Here is a 20102-nt window from a genome sequence, read left to right on the forward strand (position 1 = left end):
AATCCATATGTTTCTCTCCTCAGGTTACAAGATGAGAAAAAAGGTGACAGCACTCAAGTTAGCTTCTTTCAACTGGTAATAAAATTGTGCTGATTTTTGACATAAATTTTGCAATGGAAAATTGTTCAGATCATGGAGGAGTGTTAAATCTTCAGTCATTGGCAGGTTTTTAAGTACAGTGTTCACGTTTTCAGTCATAAACGTTGTCCATGGGATAACATGCTGAATGGCAATTAGAAATATATCGCTAATTAAACACATAAATCCTATCTGGTAGATCAGAAAAGTGTCCTGGAAAATAACCATTAAGCCCATAATTATTATTTTAGTAAGGAAAATTATCACAGTAACTATATTATGTATACTTACTCTTATGACATATCTATATAAATTCCATAGTGTAGGTATTTACCCCAAATTTTCACAAGGTAGAGACATTTCTAGGCAAAAATAGGCACTCTTCTTTGTCAGTGTCAGTTCTGGGAGCCAATTTATGCTACTGGTGAATGCCCCACACAATATTTCTACATGGCAATCTCATCAATGCCATTGATCACTTCCCACTTATGTTGTGAATCAATACCTAAGAACTGAAGTCAGTTCTTGAGGTAAAGAGAATGAATTCAGAGACTAGGAAAGAAATAGCAAACTAAAAATGTAAGAGTCTACTGTCTTAGATAATTGATATACCACTTATTTTTATATAGTTAGTGAAAACTCTATTGTTCAATGAAGATGATTCCCATAAAATTTGGTGCTGAATACTATTTATCAGAATCTAGTAACTAAAATTAAATAGTCCTCCTACTTCCCCTGCTTTTCACCCATAGATGATCTCTGAATCCTTTGTTTTTCAAGTTTCGATTTTCTTCAACGACTGACATTTGGCTGATGTTTGTGGGAAGTTTATGTGCATTTCTCCATGGACTATCCCATCCAGTCCTGCTCCTCATTTTTGGCACAATGACAGATATTTTTATTGACTATGACACTGAATTACAAGAACTCAAGATCCCTGGAAAAGCATGTGTAAACAACACCATAGTATGGATCAACAGCTCCCTTAACCAGAATATGACAAATGGAACGCGTTGTGGGTAGGCTATTTTTTATGTTTAACCTTTTTTGTTTATATGTTGAATTATAATTCAAAATGTGTAAGTGGGATTTTATTAGCTGAACTGGATTGATATCCAGCATAGAACAAACAGAAACATAAATTCAACCCGTATTTCTACAAATTACTCCCTCCTAAGGTTCTTCCTATCTTACCAGGTTTTTAAATTCTAACAAAAAAATAGAACTGGAAATTGCCTATTAAATGTGACACCCAAATTTAACCACTTGGTAGACTATAGGCTTGAGGATGAACACTACCAATATACTTGGGAAGTGAGCCATGAATTTTATTTGAGTCTTTGTCATGTCTCAGTCTCATTTTCAGGACTTTTGTTAGTCACTTAACTACTTTCCATTTCTTAGCTTCTGTGACTGTGGCTAATGTTCCATTTGATCCTCAGCCTTCTTTTTATAATGGGAAATTCATTGTTGTGCTACAAGACTTGGAGTAGGGGCCCCTGGTCTCAGTAGTTGAGTTTCTATGCAAGAGTTGTGTGATGCTGCAGCAAACAGAAGGGAGCCACGCAGAATTAGCCAGAACTCACCGTGCTACTGTTCATTTTGTGATTAGCCCGAAATCAGTGAGTCCATAGTGTTCAGTGTTGACTCACTAGCATAGCATGGACTTTGCAGTGAGCCTCACACTGCTTCAGGGCCAGAACAAGCTCATTTGCATGTATGAAGTCACACACTCAGGTTCAAGAGCCAAGGGCAGGGCACATCTTGCCTTGGAAGACACTTGGAGGGGCTCCCTTGAACAAAATTACATTTTTTACCTTCATCTAAAATTTTTTCTACATGTTTGATTTGTTTTTTTTTAATGTTTGTTTATTTATTTTGAAGAGACAGAGAGAGAGAGAGAGAGAAAGAGAGAGAGAGAGCGGGGGAGGGGAAGACAGAGAGAATCCCAAGCAGGTTCCACGCTGTCTGTGCTGAGCCCACCCAGGACTCCCATCTCACGAACTGAACCTGAGCCTAAATCAAGAGTTGGATGCTTAACCAACTGAACCCCACCCAGGCACCCCTACATGTTTGATTTAGATTATGAACTAATCCTCCTACATCACTGATACTCTTCCATAATATTATCTACTGTTAGGGTCTTTCATTCACTCATTCATTCAATCAAAATTTTTTGAACACCAACTACGTATCAGGAACTTTGTAAACCTCAAGGATACAGTGGTTATCTTGAGTCATGGTCCTTATCTTCATGGCATTTAGGTCTAGTCAGTAAAATCATCATTAAATCAAAGACGATTGAAATAAATAGGTAGTAACAACTGGTTAGTGCTTGACAGAAAAATATAGGACAACATACAATGTGCAGAATTACCTTTTAAAAAATAATAAGCCTACTCATGAGAAATAAATTTCCTAAAGCCTAAATATATGTTTTTCTTCTAAATTTGGAACAGTTTGCAAAGAAGAGTTGCTGTTGTCAATGACAATCTTTTAAAACTCTTTCATTTATGTTGGAGGACAAAAATGAATTGAGTAGTATGACTACAAAATGTAATGTTAATTGCCTCCCTCTTTGGAAAAAATGCATTCAGACTTATAATATGATGTACATTGACCCAAATCATTAATACTCATGAAGGTAAAATTTTCTAGGGAAAATTCCTGAAGGCATATCTCTTCATGCCTTAATATTTGGAAACAAATGTTTGAGGGGCTAAAATTTGAGACTTATCCACAATGCCAAGTGGTTATAAATATTTACTAGATGATTTAAAGAATGAATCTACCTTTAACGTCTGCATCACCAACATTCATTAGAAAAGAATTTCCTATGGCTATCCCTTAGTCATACTTTATTCATTCTTACTGGATTATATACTCAAAGGTGAGCACATTGTGCAGAGCAAATAGGGGCTTTCAGAAGTTCATTGGCTTCTGCTGAATTCATGTGATGCAAAACATTAAATGGATATTTGTCCTTTTTAAAAATTTCATATGGGTATCTGAACTTGTGTAGATCCCAACCCTTCTCAGGCCTTTTCTTTACTCCTTTGATGAGTTGAATACTTTTTAATTGTGAGTGACTATGGTCACTGATGGGACTACTGTTTATTCTTCTGAGTAAATGTTTGTTTAGCTTTGGCGTTAGTTAAGATCAATGTGAAAATGGACTTGGGTGGGGCAGAAGACAAGGGTGAGGACATTTTCTTACTGTAAGTAGTTAACGTGTCTCCAAAATTACCCAACTCTTTTGCAACTTTCCTTCTTGGAAAAAGCATATCGTTAAAGTAAAATTTCTCTACCTATTATAATAGGTGTACAGGTCTTGGACAGGGTTGCTCCATGATCTTATCAACATAAGCATGCATGTTTATTGGTAGAAGCTGGTTTTACTCTTTCATTTCACTGGTTGGTTTCTACACATGAATTGTAATTCATTGGGTGGAATTTTTAGGCAAAGCCTTCCAAACAGTTCTCAGTGAATAATGCTGAAAAGTATTATGGAACATCAAGCTTCCTTAACAGCTTATCAGAATTTATTTGCTCAGAATAGTCAAATAATATGGCAAAAGAATGAAACATGATGAATGAAGGGAAATCCAAGTAGTCCAAATACCACGGTACAGCTTATTTTTATTTTCTTTTATCCAATTAAAGTGTAAAAATTCAAACAAAAGCCACAAAGCCCAAAAGTTTTATTGTGGAAGTGACATACCATAATTTCTGCCATTTTCTTTCTTTTTTTAAAGTTTATTTTTAGTTTTGAGAGAGAGAGAGAGAGAGAGAGACTAGAGGAGGAACAGAGAGAGAGGGAGAGAGAGAATCCCAAGCAGGCTCTGCGTTGTCAGTGGCAGAGACCAACACAGGACTCGAATTTATGAATCATGAGATCATGACCTGAGGCAAAATCAAGAGACGCTTAACCCACTGAGCCACCCAGGTGTCCATTTCTGCCGTTTTCTACTGGTCACACGACCAACCCTGGTACAATTTGAAAAGGAACTATGCAGCAGTGTGGAAACCAAGAGACAAGAATGATTAGGGGCTCTGTAGAGGCTGACTACCACAGCCATTGGGAAATATGATTCTTAATTTCCCCCACATATGAATGCATCAAAGTAGAAACCAGCCTGTACCTTCTCTTGGATTTTGGTCTGTTTTCTTAGCAATGTACGTTTAGTGTATGCATTCAAACACTGTGTTGAATTTAAACACTGTAAAACCATACAGTTTTTAAAACAGCTTTATTGAGATACATTCACATACCATAAAATTTACCAATTTAAAATGTATAATTCAATGGTTTTCTGTATTTTACAGTTGTGCACCTATCACTACAATCAATTTTAGAATATTTTTAAAAATGTGTATTTATTTTGATAGAGAGAATGAGAGTGGGCAAGGAACAGAGAGAGACAGACAGAGAGAGAGAGAGAGAGAGAGAGAGAAAATCCCAAACAGGCTCCAAGCTGTCAGTGCAGAGCCCGACACAGGGCTTGATCCCATAACTGTGAGATCACAATCTGAGCCAAAATCAAGAGTCAGATGCTTAACTGACTGAGTCACCCAGACGCCCCAATTTTAGGACAATTTTATTACCACAGAAAGAAACTTTTAGCTGTCACTCTCCCATCTCCCATCCCCCCTCAGCTCTAGACAACCACTAATCTACTTTCTGGCTCTGTAGATTTGCCTATTCTGGACATTTCATACAACTGGAATCCCACAATATGTGGTCCTTTGTGATTGGCTTCTTTAACTTGGCATAATATTTTCAAGGTTCATCATATTGTAGCATGGATTGGTACAGCTTAGCATGGGTCTATCCTGCAGAGTGCTCCATGTGCACTTGAGGGGAACATGCAGTCTGCTGTTATTGAATGGAATGTTCAAAGGATTTCTGTTGGGTCTATTGGTTTGTGGTGTTATTCAAGTCTTCTATTCCTGGTTATTCTATCCAATGCAAAGTATAGAATTGCGATCTCTGACTATTATTATTGAACTACCTATTTCTACTCTTGAATCTGTCAGACTTTGCTTCATGTATTGGGGAACTCTGTTTTTAGATGAATATATGTTCATAATTGTTATAATCTTCTGATTGTTATAATCTTATGATAGACTGGTCCTTTTATAATTACAAAACATTTATTCCCAATAACAATTTTTAAAAGTTTATTTGGTCTTATATTGGTACAGCCACTCTTGGTTTGTTATGGTTGCTCTTTGCCATGACATATCGTTTTCCATCCTACTTTTAACTCGTTCGTATCTTTGAATCTAAAATGTGTCTCCTGTAGACAGTCTACAGTTGGAGCTTGTTTGTTTGTTTGTTTTTTAGATTTATCCAGTCTGACAATCTCTGCTGTTTGATTGGATTATTTAATCCATTACATATAAAACAAACATAGTAGTCTAAAAAGTGGATAAAAGAAGGTTAGAGTTCTCAGGACTCAAATCATGACATGACTGTGAGTTCCCTGGGTTATTTTTAGGCCTCATATGTACCACATATGGGTATTGGGAAAGCTGCAATCTGGAAAAACCAGTGAGCACAAACCACAAAGGACTTAATAAAATTATGCTCTTTCTAGATAGTAGACCACAAAGAGGCAGCCTAACAGAAAAATCTCAGGCAATAACTATATCACTATTCTACTCAAGCCAACACCACAGGAAAATAAAACAAAACAAAAACAAAAAACACTACATAACCTCACACTTACCCATGCTAGCAAAGGTTGAGTTGGACCTAGGCTTCCACCTTTACCAGGTATCACTGAGCCCCTGCTGTGTCTGTCTCCCACCCCACCTCTGTGGTATCTGAAGAATATGTAGAGAGTTGAAGCACCCCTACTGTAAAGAGAAACCTCTCTCCCTGCCTGCTTGCGTGGGATCAGAGGGTCAGGACATTCATCACAACCTCCATGGAAGAGACAATCAAGACATTTTCAGACGAGGGAAATTCAGAGAATTTATTGCCAGCTGACTTAAGAATGGCTAAAGGAAGCTCTTTGATTTTTTTTTTTTTCCAACGTTTTTTATTTATTTTTGGGACAGAGAGAGACAGAGCATGAACAGGGGAGGGGCAGAGAGAGAGAGGGAGACACAGAATCGGAAACAGGCTCCAGGCTCCGAGCCATCAGCCCAGAGCCTGACGCGGGGCTCGAACTCACGGACCGCGAGATCGTGACCTGGCTGAAGTTGGACGCTTAACCGACTGCGCCACCCAGGCGCCCCTAAAGGAAGCTCTTTGAACAGAAAGGAAATAATAAAAATAATCTTGGACATTAAGAAGGAAGAACATAGTAAGCAAAATCATGGGTAAACATAGTAGACTTTCCTCCTCCGCTTGAGTTTTCTGACTTATTTTTAAAGGTGGAAGTAAAAACTGCCAACACTGTTTGATATCATCTTATTGTAACATTGTCTGATGTGAATTTGATTTGGAAATATTAAAGATAATTATAGTATTAGCAGAGGAGAATAAGGGTATATAAAGGGAGGTAGTGTTTTTACACTCCATACAAACTGGTAAAATGACACTAGCAGATTATAATAAGCGATATATATATATATATATATATATATATATATATATATATATATATATATATTTATAACATAACTCCTAGAGCAACCACTAAAAAAGCTATACAAAGAGATATACTCAAAAACACTACAGGTAAATCAACTTTGAATTTTAAAAAATGTTTGAGGGCACCTCGGATGGCTCAGTCAGTAGAGTATGTGACTTTTGATCTTGGGGTTGTGAGTTTGAGCCCCATGTTGGATGTAGAGATTACTTAAATAAAATGAAATAAAAATATAAAAGCAGTTTGAGTAGTCCATGGAAAAATATTTTTCATGCAAACCTTAGTCAAAAGAAAGCAGAAATGACTATACTGATATAAGATAAATTAGATTTTGGAATAAAGAAATTTACCAGAGACAAAGAGGACCATCATACAAAGGTGAACAAGTCAATCTGCCAGGAAGACACAGCAATCTTAAATGTATACACACCAAACAGAGTTGCAAAACTTGTGAAGCAACAACTGACAGAACAGAAAGGAAAAATAGACAAATCAAAAATATAGTAGAACCCTTAACTACCATCTCTCCACAACTGAAAGAGCAACTAGACATAAAATTATCAAGGATACAGAAGAGCTAAATACCAGCAGCCACAGGATCTAAATGACATGTATAGAACATTCCATTCAACAACCACATAATACACATTTTTTAAGTGCCTACAGAGCACATACCAAGACAGACCATACCCTATGAGCTATGAAACAAACCTCAATTTGCTTATAAATATAAAATAATTGAAATAAAATATAAAATAATTGAAATAATAGAGTGAATTCTCTAACCACAATGGAATCAAACTAGAAATCAGTAACAGAAAGATAAATGGAAAACCCCCCAAATTCTTGGGAATCAAACAGTACACTTCTAAACAATTCATAGGTCAAAGAGGAAGTGTCAAGCAAGGGAAAAGTTTAAAAATTGAACTAGATGAAAAGGAAAACACAAAATGTAAAAATCTGTGGGACACAGTTCATGCAGTACTGGGAGGAAAATTTATAGCGCTAAATGCATACATTACGAAAAAGGAAACATCTCAAACTAAACATCTAAGCTCCCAACTTAAGAACCTCGGAAAAGAGCAAAATAAGTCCACCGAAAGCAGATGAGAGGGTATAATAAAAATAAAAACAAACAATACAGGAAATCAATGAAACAAAGATCTAGTTCTCTGAAAAAAAATCAGTTAAATGGGCAAAACTTTATCAAAACTGACAAAGGAAAAAGGGAGAAGACACAAATGACCAATGCTGGGAGTGAAAAATGAGATATTACTGTAGACCTTGCAAACATCAAAGGGGCAGCAAGGAACTACTGTAACTAGTCTACACACATAGGTTTGACAACTTAGAAAAATGAACCAATTGCTTGCAAAAACAAACTACCACAACTCACCCAATGTGATACAAATAATTAGAATAGCCCTATTAAAGAAATTGAATTTATAATTTTAAAACTCTAAAAAAAGAAACCTCCAGGCCCATGTGATTTCACTGGAGAATTCTACCTAATGTTTCGGAAAAAAAAAAAAAAAAAAAAAAACCACCACCAGCTTTATACAATATTTTCCAGATAATAAGAGGGAGTAGTTAATTCATTTTATGAAGCTAGTGATCCAAAAGCCAGACAAAAATATTACAAAAAAGAAAAGCACAGATTAATATTCCTCATGAATATAGATGCAAAATGGCAACAAAATACTATCAAATAGAATTAACAATATATAAAAAAGAATTACACACCAAGTAGAGTATATTCTAGAGAAGCACATGTGGTTCAGTATTAGAAAAACAGTGAACGTAATCTATCACATTAACAGGCTAATATATAAAACCACACGATGATCTTCACTGAAGATGAAAAAGCACTTAAAATTTCAACACCCATTCATAACAAAAACTCTCAGAAAACTAGTAATGGAAAGGAACTTCCTCAACTTAAGAAAGAACATCTACAAAAAAGTCCCACAGCTTTTTTGTGTGAAAGATTGAGGGGCGCCTGGGTAGCTCAGTTGGTTTAGCATCCATCTTCGGCTCGGGTCATGATCTTCCCGTGGCGGGCCTCAGACCCATGTCCAACCTTGAGCTGACAGCGCAAAGCCTGCTTTGGATTTTCTATCTCCCTCTTTCTCTGCCCCTCCCCCTCTCATGCTGTCTCTCTTTCTCTCTCTCCCTCTCAAAAACAAACATTAAAAACATTAAAAAAATTTTTTTTTAAATAAAAACAAAGTAAGGAAAAAAAAGTGAAAGATTAAATGCTTTCTCCCTGAGACTGGAAACAAGGCACGAATATATGCTTTCACCACTATTATTCAACACAGTGCTCAAAGTTCTAGCCTATACAATAAGGAAGGAAAGGAATACTGATTTAATATTTAACACTATTGAAGTATACATTTAAAAGTGGTTAAGTTGGCAAATTTTATGTTATGTATTTTTTATTACAATCAAAAACATTTTTTTTTTTTAATTTTTTTTTTCAACGTTTTTTATTTTTATTTTTGGGACAGAGAGAGACAGAGCATGAACGGGGGAGGGGCACAGAGAGAGGGAGACACAGAGTCAGAAACAGGCTCCAGGCTCCGAGCCATCAGCCCAGAGCCTGACGCGGGGCTCGAACTCACGGACCGCGAGATCGTGACCTGGCTGAAGTCGGACGCTTAACCGACTGCGCCACCCAGGCGCCCCTACAATCAAAAACATTTTAAGTGAAAACAAAATACAGACCTAAAAGGAAGAAACACACCCAATTATATTGAAGATGATATTATTGTGGACATAGAAAATCCCAAAGAATCTACGAAAATATCTTAGAACCAGTAAATGAGTTTGGCAAAGTCATAAAATACCAAATAAATATACAAAATTTAGTACTATTTCTGCATACTAGCAATGAACATGTGGACACCAAAATTCAAAACATAATGCCATTTAAAATTGCTTAAGGGGCGCCTGGGTGGCGCAGTCGGTTAAGCGTCCGACTTCAGCCAGGTCACGATCTCGCGGTCCGTGAGTTCGAGCCCCGCGTCAGGCTCTGGGCTGATGGCTCAGAGCCTGGAGCCTGTTTCTGATTCTGTGTCTCCCTCTCTCTCTGCCCCTCCCCCGTTCATGCTCTGTCTCTCTCTGTCCCAAAAATAAATAAAAAACGTTGAAAAAAAAATTAAAAAAAAATAAAATTGCTTAAAAAATGTAGTTAGTTGTAAATTTAATAAAACATATATGGGACTTACATGCTGAAAAATGTAAAATCCTGATGAAAGAAATCAAAGATCTAAACAGGCCAAGAGACATATATTGTTAATGAATTGGAAAATTCAGTATAAGAAAAATCTCATTTCCCCCAAACTGATAATACAGGTTTAATAAAATTTCCATTAAAATCTCAGCAAGATATTTTTGCAGTCAAATGCTCTACCACTGAGCTATACCCCCTCAGCAAGATATTTTTGTATACAGAGACAAGATTACTCTAAAATTTATATGAAAAGTCAAAAAAAAAAGAACTAGAATATCTAAAACAACTTTGAAAAAGAAGAATAAAGTGTGAGGGAACAGTCTACTCAATTTCAAGATATGTTATATAGCTAAAGCAAGGTTGTGTTGTATTGACAGAAGAACAGAATAGAGAACTCAAATAGACCAGTGCAAATATGTCCCACTGATTGTTAACAAGGGTGGAAAAGAAATTCAAGAGAGGAAATACAAACTTTTTATCAAATGGTGCCTAAATAATTGGACATCCATAGGCAATAAATGAACCCATATACAGAATAGCTCAAAATGGATTATGGACTTAAATGTAAAAAATAAACCAAACTTTTAGAAAAATGTGTAGCTCACCATTTTTATGTCTAAGGCTAGACAAAGAGCTCTTAGACTTGACACTTAAAGTACAGTCCATAAAAAGAAAAGCTGATGAATTGGGCTTCATCAAAATGAAAAACTTTTGCTCTGCAAAAGACCCTGTTAAGAGAATGAAAAAGAAAAGCTACAGACTGGGAGAGTATGTTTGCAAACTATATATCTAACAAAGGGCTAAGATCTAGAAAATATAAAGAACTTTCCAAACTCAGTGGTTAGAAAAATTCAAATTAGAATATGGGGAAAACACATGAAAAGATATTTCACTAAGGATATAAAGATGGCAAATGAGCACATGAAAAGATACTCAGCAACATTAGCGGTTAGGGAAGCAAATTAAAATCAAAAAGAGACATCAGCACAAATCTATCAGAATTGCTAAAATAAAAATAGTGATGACACCAAATATTGGTGAAGATGTGGAGGAACTGGATCACTTATACCTTGCTGGTGGAAATGCAAAATGGCTCAGCCACTCTGGAAAACAGTTTGGCAAACAAACAAACAAACAAACAAACAAACAAACATGCAAGTGTTATATAACACAGCAATTCTACTGTTGGGGATTTATCCCAGAGAGATTAAAACTAACGTTCATGCAAAAACCTGTACACAAAGGTTATAGAAACTTTACTTGTAACACAAAAACTGGAAACAACCCAGACATCCTTCGATGGGTGAGTGGTTAAGTTGTGATACATCTATACCACGGAATAGTACTTGAAAATGAAAAGGAGCAAATAATTGATGAAAGAATTATACTGAGTGAAAAAAAGCCAACCAATGCCAAAAAGTTACATACTGTGTGATTCCAGTTACATAATATTCTTTATTCCACTTTATAATATTCTTTGAATGACAAACCTATAGCACTAGAGAATAGATGACTGGTAGCCCGGGGTTAAGGGGGGAGTGGAGGCTGCATGTGTAGATGTAAAAAAGGCAACATGAAGAATCCTTGGGGTGATGAGGATGTTCTGATCTTGATTACATCAATGCCAACATCTCGGTTGTGATATTGTCCTAGAGTTTTGCAAGATATTGCCAAAGGGCATATATAATGCTTCTGTATTATTTCTCACAATTGCATGAGAATATACACTTGCCTCGAAATGAAAAGTTTAATGAAAAACAAACAAATGGCTTCCTGGGTGAAAAAAAAATTGTCATAGATTCTCGGAAAGGGAATTCTAGCCATTCTGGAAATTGTCATAGATTCTCTAGCCATTCTGGCAGTAAGCCATCGTGTATGGGTGTTCTGCAGAGCAGCTTTACTCAGTGATCAGCCATTTGTGCACAGGTTGATGTCCCGTGCATTAAACAATACAGAGCCTCCGTCATTCTGAGAGTAGGACATGGCCACATTTCTGCCAACCTGTGGTGGTCAGTTGTGAGTTGCCACTGATGTTCACTCTACAGTGTCAGTACTACTGGGTCTACCATGCATGAAAACCATTGAAAGGAAGACTCCATGTTAAGCATGCACCCTGTCATAAAGACCTCGTAGGTATTGAAAATGAAAACCCTCTGGGTTTAGTAAATCTGAAACCTTGAAGCATAAATTGAGTAATTTGATTTTATGGTGAATTTATTTTTCATAAAGGGCAAGGTAAGAATCCCTCATATCTTAATCATTTGTAAAATATCTCTTACCTTTCCCCTTTAATTGCCATCTTTCTGCCCTCTTCTCCCTTAAACAAATGAACCAAGGGAATCTGAATTTACTCTAGTAAATGTATGTCAATTTTGCTGTTAAAAAGAAAGGCGCCTATTTGGTGGTCCAAATCACTCCCACACTTTAAAGAATCCTTTCCAGGATTTTACAGCCACAAGAAAACTTTCCACCAGATGATAAAAGAAAATTTGATGTGCACTGAAAGGAACCAAAGCAGCCTGCTCTTTTCCTTCCTAGCAGTTTTTTCTGATAGATCTGTTCTGTTGTTCCAGAAATATTCTCAAGTAAAACCCTAATAACTTCTTATTCCCAAGAATAAAATAAAAAAGTTAACCATTCATCTCTGGGCTGCTTCAAGAGTGAACGGAATCATAAACTACTCATGTGCTTATCCACACCATCCCCTAATGATATAATTCTCTGGGAGTTTTCCGCAATAAATCTTGGAGCTGGGTCTGTGCTCAGTACTTTCAGTCTGAGTAGGTTTGTTTATAACTGGCAGCTGTGTCTCTCATGACAGAGACACCTTTTATCACCTCTGCTTAGAGTGTCTGGAGAAGGAACGCACCACAGGAAATCTTAAGTAAAACTTTCTGACAAATACTCATAGTTGTCTGTTTTTGGACACCCAAATTTCATGTCACAAACAGAAAATTAGCAATATGGACTAACTGGTCCTTTAGAAGTCTTTCCTCACAATATTTCACTACATACCCTGTACAGAGATACTTAACTTTTGTGAGAGCCTCCGATTGTGGATGTAAGTTTTCTAGCTCTTGTCCGTGCTTGGGGTTCCCTTTCAACCATCATGAAAGACTGGGAATGTGGTGAACAGACATATTAGCTGGTTTGGAGATTATCGGAGGGGTTGACCAAAGCAATTATATCCCTTCCTCATAAGTATTTTAAAAGTCAAAGCAAAATGAAGAAACACTGCGGTGTTGCGTCTGCTATGTGTAAGGTATTGTACAAGGGTTCAGGCAGTGTGAGCAAGCAGCTTAAACCAAGCTCTTGCCCTCAAGTAGCTTGCAATCTAGCAAAACAAACAAATATTTTCAATAAAGATGCTGAATAGTAGTGCAAGATGGCAATTAAAATCTGTCGCAGAATCATAGTTTGTTCTGAATTAAAGAAATTGCACTTCAACACTTGGTCCAAGTTCGGTAGAGGGAGAGAACAATTCAAGCTTGGGTCATAAGAGGAAGGCCTGAGGGGAAGCAGAAAGCATGTACGATGAGAGCATCTCTGCTGAAGACACTGCTTTCCAATTCTAAAGAAATGGACTCAAGGGGCACCTGGGTGGCTCAGTCAGTTAAGCATCTGATTCTTGATTTCAGCTCAGGTCATGATCTCACAGTGGTGGGATTGAGCCTTGTGCCAGCTCTGCACTGAGCATGGAGTCTGCTTGGGGATTCTCTCTCTCTCTCTCTCTCTCTCTCTCTCTCTCTCTCCATCTGCTCTTACCCTGCTCATGTTCTCTCTCTTTTCTCTCTCTCTCTCTCTCTCTCTCTCTCTCTCTCTCTCTCTCTCTCTCTCTCTCCATCTGCTCTTACCCTGCTCATGTTTTCTCTTTTCTCTCTCTCTCTCAAAATAAATAAATAAACATTTAAAAAAAGAAGAAATGGACTTGATATCATTTAAAGCATCCTCAAGGGTCAGAACTGTTATCAGTCTGTGTTAATTTTCTAATTATAAAATTCTTTATTTTCTGAAAGCAATTTCAGAATAATTTTTGCTTCCCCTCACTGCCCCTGTGAATCCCAAACCCTGTGTGCCACAGCGTGATAGTTGTGCTGGAAAAATGCTTTAGGGCTTTCTAGCTATTCTCTACAAGTTCTTTGGGTTCATCTTAGACATCGTGCCAGAGAGGGAAACTTCATGCGCTATAGTCAGCAGAAGGCCTGGGCTAATAAGTATTTTTCTCTTTCTTTGGGATGATGAAACACACACATTTTTCACAATGTCACTTTGAGATGGAAGAGCTGAAAAGATGGCTTAGATTCCTAGAGGAGGTACAGTAAAGCTTCCTGATTTATAGCCCACACCTCTCACCAGTGTCTTTTCGGACACCTGTCTGGATTATAAAACCTTTCTCTGGTGATTTGCTCCATCACTGCACAATGAGCATGAGTGGAGGGACTCTATGGACAGAGCCCTGGGCTGCCATCTACTGCCCCTGGCTTCCAGCAGCTGCCAATGAGTTAGTTCTGCCTATAAAGATGAAGGGGGTAGGCCTCTTTGCTGGGATTGGTACCATGAGGTCTATGTAGAGATTCGGTTAGATCGAATTATAATTCTACATAGATAAGAGGGCTTACCCGTATTTTATATTTTAAATTCCTCTGTGCCCACAAATGTTATCTTTGGTAAACCTGAGGCGACTTCTGAATCTTAATATTCTCCCCTTCTTTTTAAGGTTGCTGGACATTGAAAGTGAAATGATCAAATTTGCCAGTTACTATGCTGGAATCGCTTTGTCAGTACTCATCACAGGATATATTCAAGTGAGTAGCACCTTCATTTTATTTATAGATCAACCTCTGGGTTCAAATACATTATAATGAAATGCAAAGTACGCTCTTAAATTTTAAAATTTTTAAAAAATGTTTTTATTTATTTTTGAGAGAGAGAGAGGAGAGAGAGAGACAGCATGTGAGCAGAGGAGGGGCAGAGAGAGAGGGAGACACAGAATCCGAAGCAGGCTCCAGGCTCTGAGCTGTCAGCACAGAGCCAGACACAGGGCTCGAACTCATGAACGGTGAGATCATGACCTGAGCAGAAGTCTGACGCTCAACCCACTGAGCCACCCAGGTGCCCCTCTTTAACTTTTAAGTTTGGACTACAGTTTTACTTGGAGATGGGGGTGAGAGAATGGGGAAGGATTCTTGCTCTCAGATGGGGAGAAAAACATAAGCAGTTGCCTAGAGAGATGGTGAATGAATAGACATTGAATTTCAATGCCCTGTCCTTCTGTGTCCCCTAGACTTTATCTTTTCTTCTAAACTCAAAAAAAAAAAAAAAAAAAAAAAGGCAATTGCGGATGTGTTTGTAATGAGAATATGAACACCCTGGAGAAAGGCAGGCATGAGGAGTTGGAGGAAAGCAAACTTGACTTTCTTTTTCTCTTTCATTGCTAAAATCTCACCAATCTGTATTCCAACTCAAATTTTGTAAACTGAATCTAGAGTGTATTCTAGATTTAAGCCATGGGAGGGCTTGGAGTTACTTAACCCTTATTTTTTTTTTAAAGTTTATTTATTTTGAGAGAGTGAGAGAGAGAGTGTATGGGAGGGGCAGAGACAGAGGGAGAGAGAGAATCCCAAGCAGGCTCCACACTGTCAGCACAGAGCCTGGATGTGGGGCTCGAACTCACAGACTGAGAGATCATTACGTGAGCCGAAATCAAGAGTCAGACCTTAACTGACTGAGCCACCGGGTGCCCCATGCTTAACCCTTATTAAAGAAGAAAAATATTTCATCTTTTGCCTTCTTCTGTAGAAAAAAAAAATAATTATTTCCCTCAATCTCCATTCATTCAAGAATTCCAGGAAGTTCATGTTCACTGTAAAAAGAAATGAATCAGTTTCTCTCATTCTGGCACTGGGCATTTTGATGACAACCCGACTACATCTGGTTGGGGAAAACTATCAGTAGATTCCCTGCTTATGTCATAACTTTTGTCTTACTTTCTCTGAAAATCATTGTCCAATAGCCTGGAAACTATACAAACATGCTTGTTGGCAGGGCTCTCGGGAAAAATACACTCAGAAACGGCATGCAAAAATTAGAGCAAGAATTTCTTTTCGGCACTGTGAGCTTTCCTTTACTTGTGCAGTCAGTGGAACTCAGTAAGGTTAGCTCTACACGTGGCAAAGCCAAATTCACACCCGAACCTTCGGCTTCCCTTTCCGCAGCTGTTCTGCTCATCCCGCTTGAAGCAGCAGGTGCCCTCGGCTCACACCGCAGCTCCCATGACGCGGCATTCTGCGAATCGCTTTCCTCTTTCTCTCAGCACTCATACTGAAAGCGTTTTCTTCTGGAAAGAGAAGGAATCCACGGATATTTTTAACGTTGCAATGCCAAACATTCCTTGCTTCATTTTCAGATATGCTTTTGGGTGATTGCTGCAGCTCATCAGATACAGAATATGAGGCAAATTTCCTTTAGGAAAATAATGCGAATGGAAATGGGATGGTTTGACTGCAATTCCGTGGGAGAGCTGAACACAAGACTTTCCGAGTAAGTGGTTGGTAGGAGGTCTTAATGTATGTGTGAGTTTTGGATAATAGAACCCTTGTTTCTAAGTTAAATAATTGGAGACACGTTTTCAGTTATTTTGGATACATTTTGTCTCTTAAGTTGGGCTTTTACAGGTAGCATGTTTTTTCCATAGGTAACATTTTATCAAATATGATCATTAACAGTTGATAGCCAGGATACTAAAGTTTTGTTTGTAGGCCCTTAAGAGTTAAAAGAGCTAGGGCTATTTGGCCTCCAAAAGAGAGACTGAGGGATGTCACAATCTATGGATCAATAAGGAAAAATGATACAATTAGAACGAATTATCTTGCTCTGTTGAGGTTACTTCTGCACATAAAAACAAAGACAAAGAAAAATCCAAAATAGCTCGAGAAAGATTCAAACTAAAAAACTGAATTTAAATCCAGTTTACACCTAAATACTAGTTGGGGCCATGAATAGCTCCCCTCCAGTCATTCTGAATGAGCCCTGAGTAATTAGAACCAATTGAACCCTATTGAATTGAACGTTGAGGTCTCATGAGAGACACTTAGTGTACAGTATAGTGAAGATAAGAGACTAAATGTTGAAACCCTTAGATTCGAGCACTTGTTCTGCCCCTTACTTACTATGACCTTGAACACACACCCTTGCTATAATACAACTGTCAAATCTCTGGGTAATAGCTAAGGTCCTTTGTTGCTATTAAATCCTAAACCCTCCTGGCTCCATCTAAACAAGAGATTATGGGAATATTCCCAGGAATATGAATGTAACATAATTATGTTCAACCAGGATTCTGGAGGATTTACTCTATGCAAACCATAAAGATAAACCACAGAATTCCTGATCTCAGGGAACTTACAGCCTAGTAGGAGAGATAAAAGGTGCAAACAAGTAAATAATCAGTGCTGGCGCATACTGATAGCTTACAACACACGGACACTATTCTACATACTTTACGTATATTAACTAATCCTCATCAGTAGATGGACATAAGGACAGAACCTGAGGCGTAGGAAGGTTAAGTAAGGCAAGTTAGCCCAGGAGAAGCTTGTGTTCAAATTCAGAGCTGGCCTGAGTCTGTGCTCTTAACCACTATTCTATATTGCCTATAAGCAGAATGCAATAATTACATACATGTACACACACATACACAGATTAATTACATTGCTATGCAAACACAGGGAGGAAGATATTACTTCTTCCTCGGAGATTATATAAGTTTTTATGAACTAGGCGGTGTGTGGGTTTTTCCTTGAGGCTGAAAGGATTTAGCAGGTATGAAGAAGGAAGGAAGAGCTTGTTAGGACAGACCAAGGATATGAGCCCTAGGAAAGAAAGAGACAGATAAGGTGGTTTCTAAAAGTCTTTGTCAACACTGAATGGCCACCAGTTGGGAAAGCTGGGTTGAGAACAAACTTGCTTGGCTGTGAGGGAGAAAGAGACTTGACGAACTCACAAGCTGTATCAAGTGTTTCAAAACGTGCAAGGCTGTTGTTTCCCACGGGCAACGGGGTACAGATACAAGAGTACTTAGAAAGGAAAGACTGGGATTTCTCAGCAAGACATTTGAATTGACCAAGTTCAGTTTTACTGATCAAATCCCCTCTTGTTTCTAGTGATATTAATAAAGTCAATGATGCCATTGCTGACCAAGTGGCCATTTTCATTCAGCGCATGACCACAAGCATCAGTGGGTTCCTGTTGGGATTTTACCAGGGTTGGAAACTGACCTTGGTTATTATCTCTGTCAGCCCTCTTATTGGGATTGGAGCAGGCATCATTGGTCTGGTAAGAATGTCTTCTCACTTCTCTCCAAGACTTTTGTGCTGAGAAACAGCCAGAAATGTGAAACTTGTTTCCTTTTTCCTGTGTATGTTTAGTCAATATTATCACTGTTTCAGTTTACTTTGTTTGATTATTCTTCACTATCAAATAACATTCCACAGATCAGGGATTGATGATGTTTTAATAACATAAATATTATTGTGTTAATAACAATAACAACTACATTTTCTGAGCATTTACTATTTTGCCAGGCACTATTAGGAACTTCATATATATTGTCTCTAATCTTTACAACAATCTTATAAAGTCTTAATGACATTTTAGACATAAGAAATGCAGGCTCAGAGAGGTAAAGGGACTTGTCTGGGACTACACAGCTAGCAAGTGATCAAATACAAGGGAGTCTGACTCCAAAACCCCCACCCACTCTCTGATATGCCTATTGCTTCCTATGGTCTCTAAAGCTCTGACGTTTTTCTCAAAAAGGCCCAACAAACATACCCAGCTCAGTAACAAACACCTAATGCAGATTTCTACCTTCACAACTGTGTTCTCCATGCTGTGTGATCAGTTTCAGACAGAGGTTACCTGACCCATTCTGAGCAATATCCCCATCAGTTTCCATTCCCCAGGTATGTAGGCTAAGAAAAAACATAGGAGTAGGAATTTTGAGTCATCCCTATTAAAAAACACTCCCAAGGATTAAGAAATTATGTTCTGCTTTTAGAGCAGACACATTCGATAGCAGCTCATGGGATCAGGCACACTAATAATTTACTGTAAATGAGAATAGAATTCAGGTGAAAAGCCGCACACACATCATTGAGCAACAGGAAACCAATCTCCATGATAATATTTTCTAGCAAAATATTCTCTACAGTCCACCGACTATATTACTCAAACATTTCCCAGGTAGTACAGAGTGACAATAGCAAAGAGCTCACTCCCCTCAACTGTCCATCATCTGGTTCTACCACCTGGCTCAAGAAAGATATTTTTAGCCTGTCAAAGTGTTAGCTTCCTCACCTTTAAGATAAGGCTAATCCTTCCCAAAGTAATTGTGATGATTCAAGGCATATTCCATGTTATGCACTTAGCATGGCATCTGGCACAGAATTAATTGCTACAGAGTTATAAGCTTTTATTTTTTTCCAATCCACCATATCACACAAGCTTCACCACAGTCCTTCCTACCAAGCCTCCCTTCCTCAGAGGATCTTCCAGGATTCTGCAAACATTTAATTCAGTTCCCTCCACCCCCAATACATTGAATCTCTTTCTTCAAACCTGTAATTAATTAACGTTCATACGCAGATGGATCATATGTCACATTTAACATGTTAGAGATGTAGCCTGGTTCTCTTGATTTTAACATGCGTAGAGCATGGTTTCTCTTGCTATCTCAGTGCCCGTATTCCAACTTCTTGTCAGTGTGTCACTGATTTGCAATGCTGTAACTCTGCACTGGTTTCTTCTTGAATTCAAGTCTGTGCATGTTTGTGTAAAATGATGCAAGCAATTTCACTAGGCCTAATTCAAGAGCAGGACTCCCCCCCACCCCACACACACACACCAAAAAAAAAAAAAAAAAAAAAAAAAAAAAGAAAAAGCAGGAGGGGGCAATATATCAATATTACACATTACTGTGGGTTTTTATGCCTGTGTCTTTTATATTTAACCAGGAGAAACATGAGTGATTGTTAAATATTTTCCCATACACATCTTTTAAATTCTTGTATCAATTTTACTGAAGTATCCTGAGATTATTTCATGAGCCATTACAATAAAACTATGAACATTCACAACTACTTGATTTCCTCAATAAATAATTTAGAAATAAGTTAAAAGAAGGTTGT

At 37.8% G+C, this 20102-nt stretch overlaps 1 protein-coding gene across 5 annotated transcripts in view; it reads left to right on the forward strand.

Annotated features, from left to right (window-relative positions):
* The window catches only part of ABCB11 (ATP binding cassette subfamily B member 11), a 91779-nt gene that overhangs the window by 13675 nt on the left and 58002 nt on the right, over positions 1 to 20102 (forward strand). For 3 of the 5 annotated variants that reach the window (XM_058714875.1, XM_058714871.1, XM_058714872.1), the window contains 5 exons: positions 24 to 75; positions 859 to 1097; positions 14633 to 14720; positions 16322 to 16455; positions 18078 to 18249. In XM_058714875.1, the coding sequence (XP_058570858.1) occupies positions 24 to 75; positions 859 to 1097; positions 14633 to 14720; positions 16322 to 16455; positions 18078 to 18249 (685 nt within the window). Of the gene's footprint in view, positions 1 to 23; positions 76 to 830; positions 1098 to 14632; positions 14721 to 16321; positions 16456 to 18077; positions 18250 to 20102 lie in introns of all 5 variants that reach the window. The other 2 variants (XM_058714873.1, XM_058714874.1) reach the window with 1 other exon arrangement.

The sequence above is a fragment of the Neofelis nebulosa genome, chromosome 2, assembly GCF_028018385.1.
Source record: "Neofelis nebulosa isolate mNeoNeb1 chromosome 2, mNeoNeb1.pri, whole genome shotgun sequence".
NCBI classification, from domain to species: domain Eukaryota; kingdom Metazoa; phylum Chordata; class Mammalia; order Carnivora; family Felidae; genus Neofelis; species Neofelis nebulosa.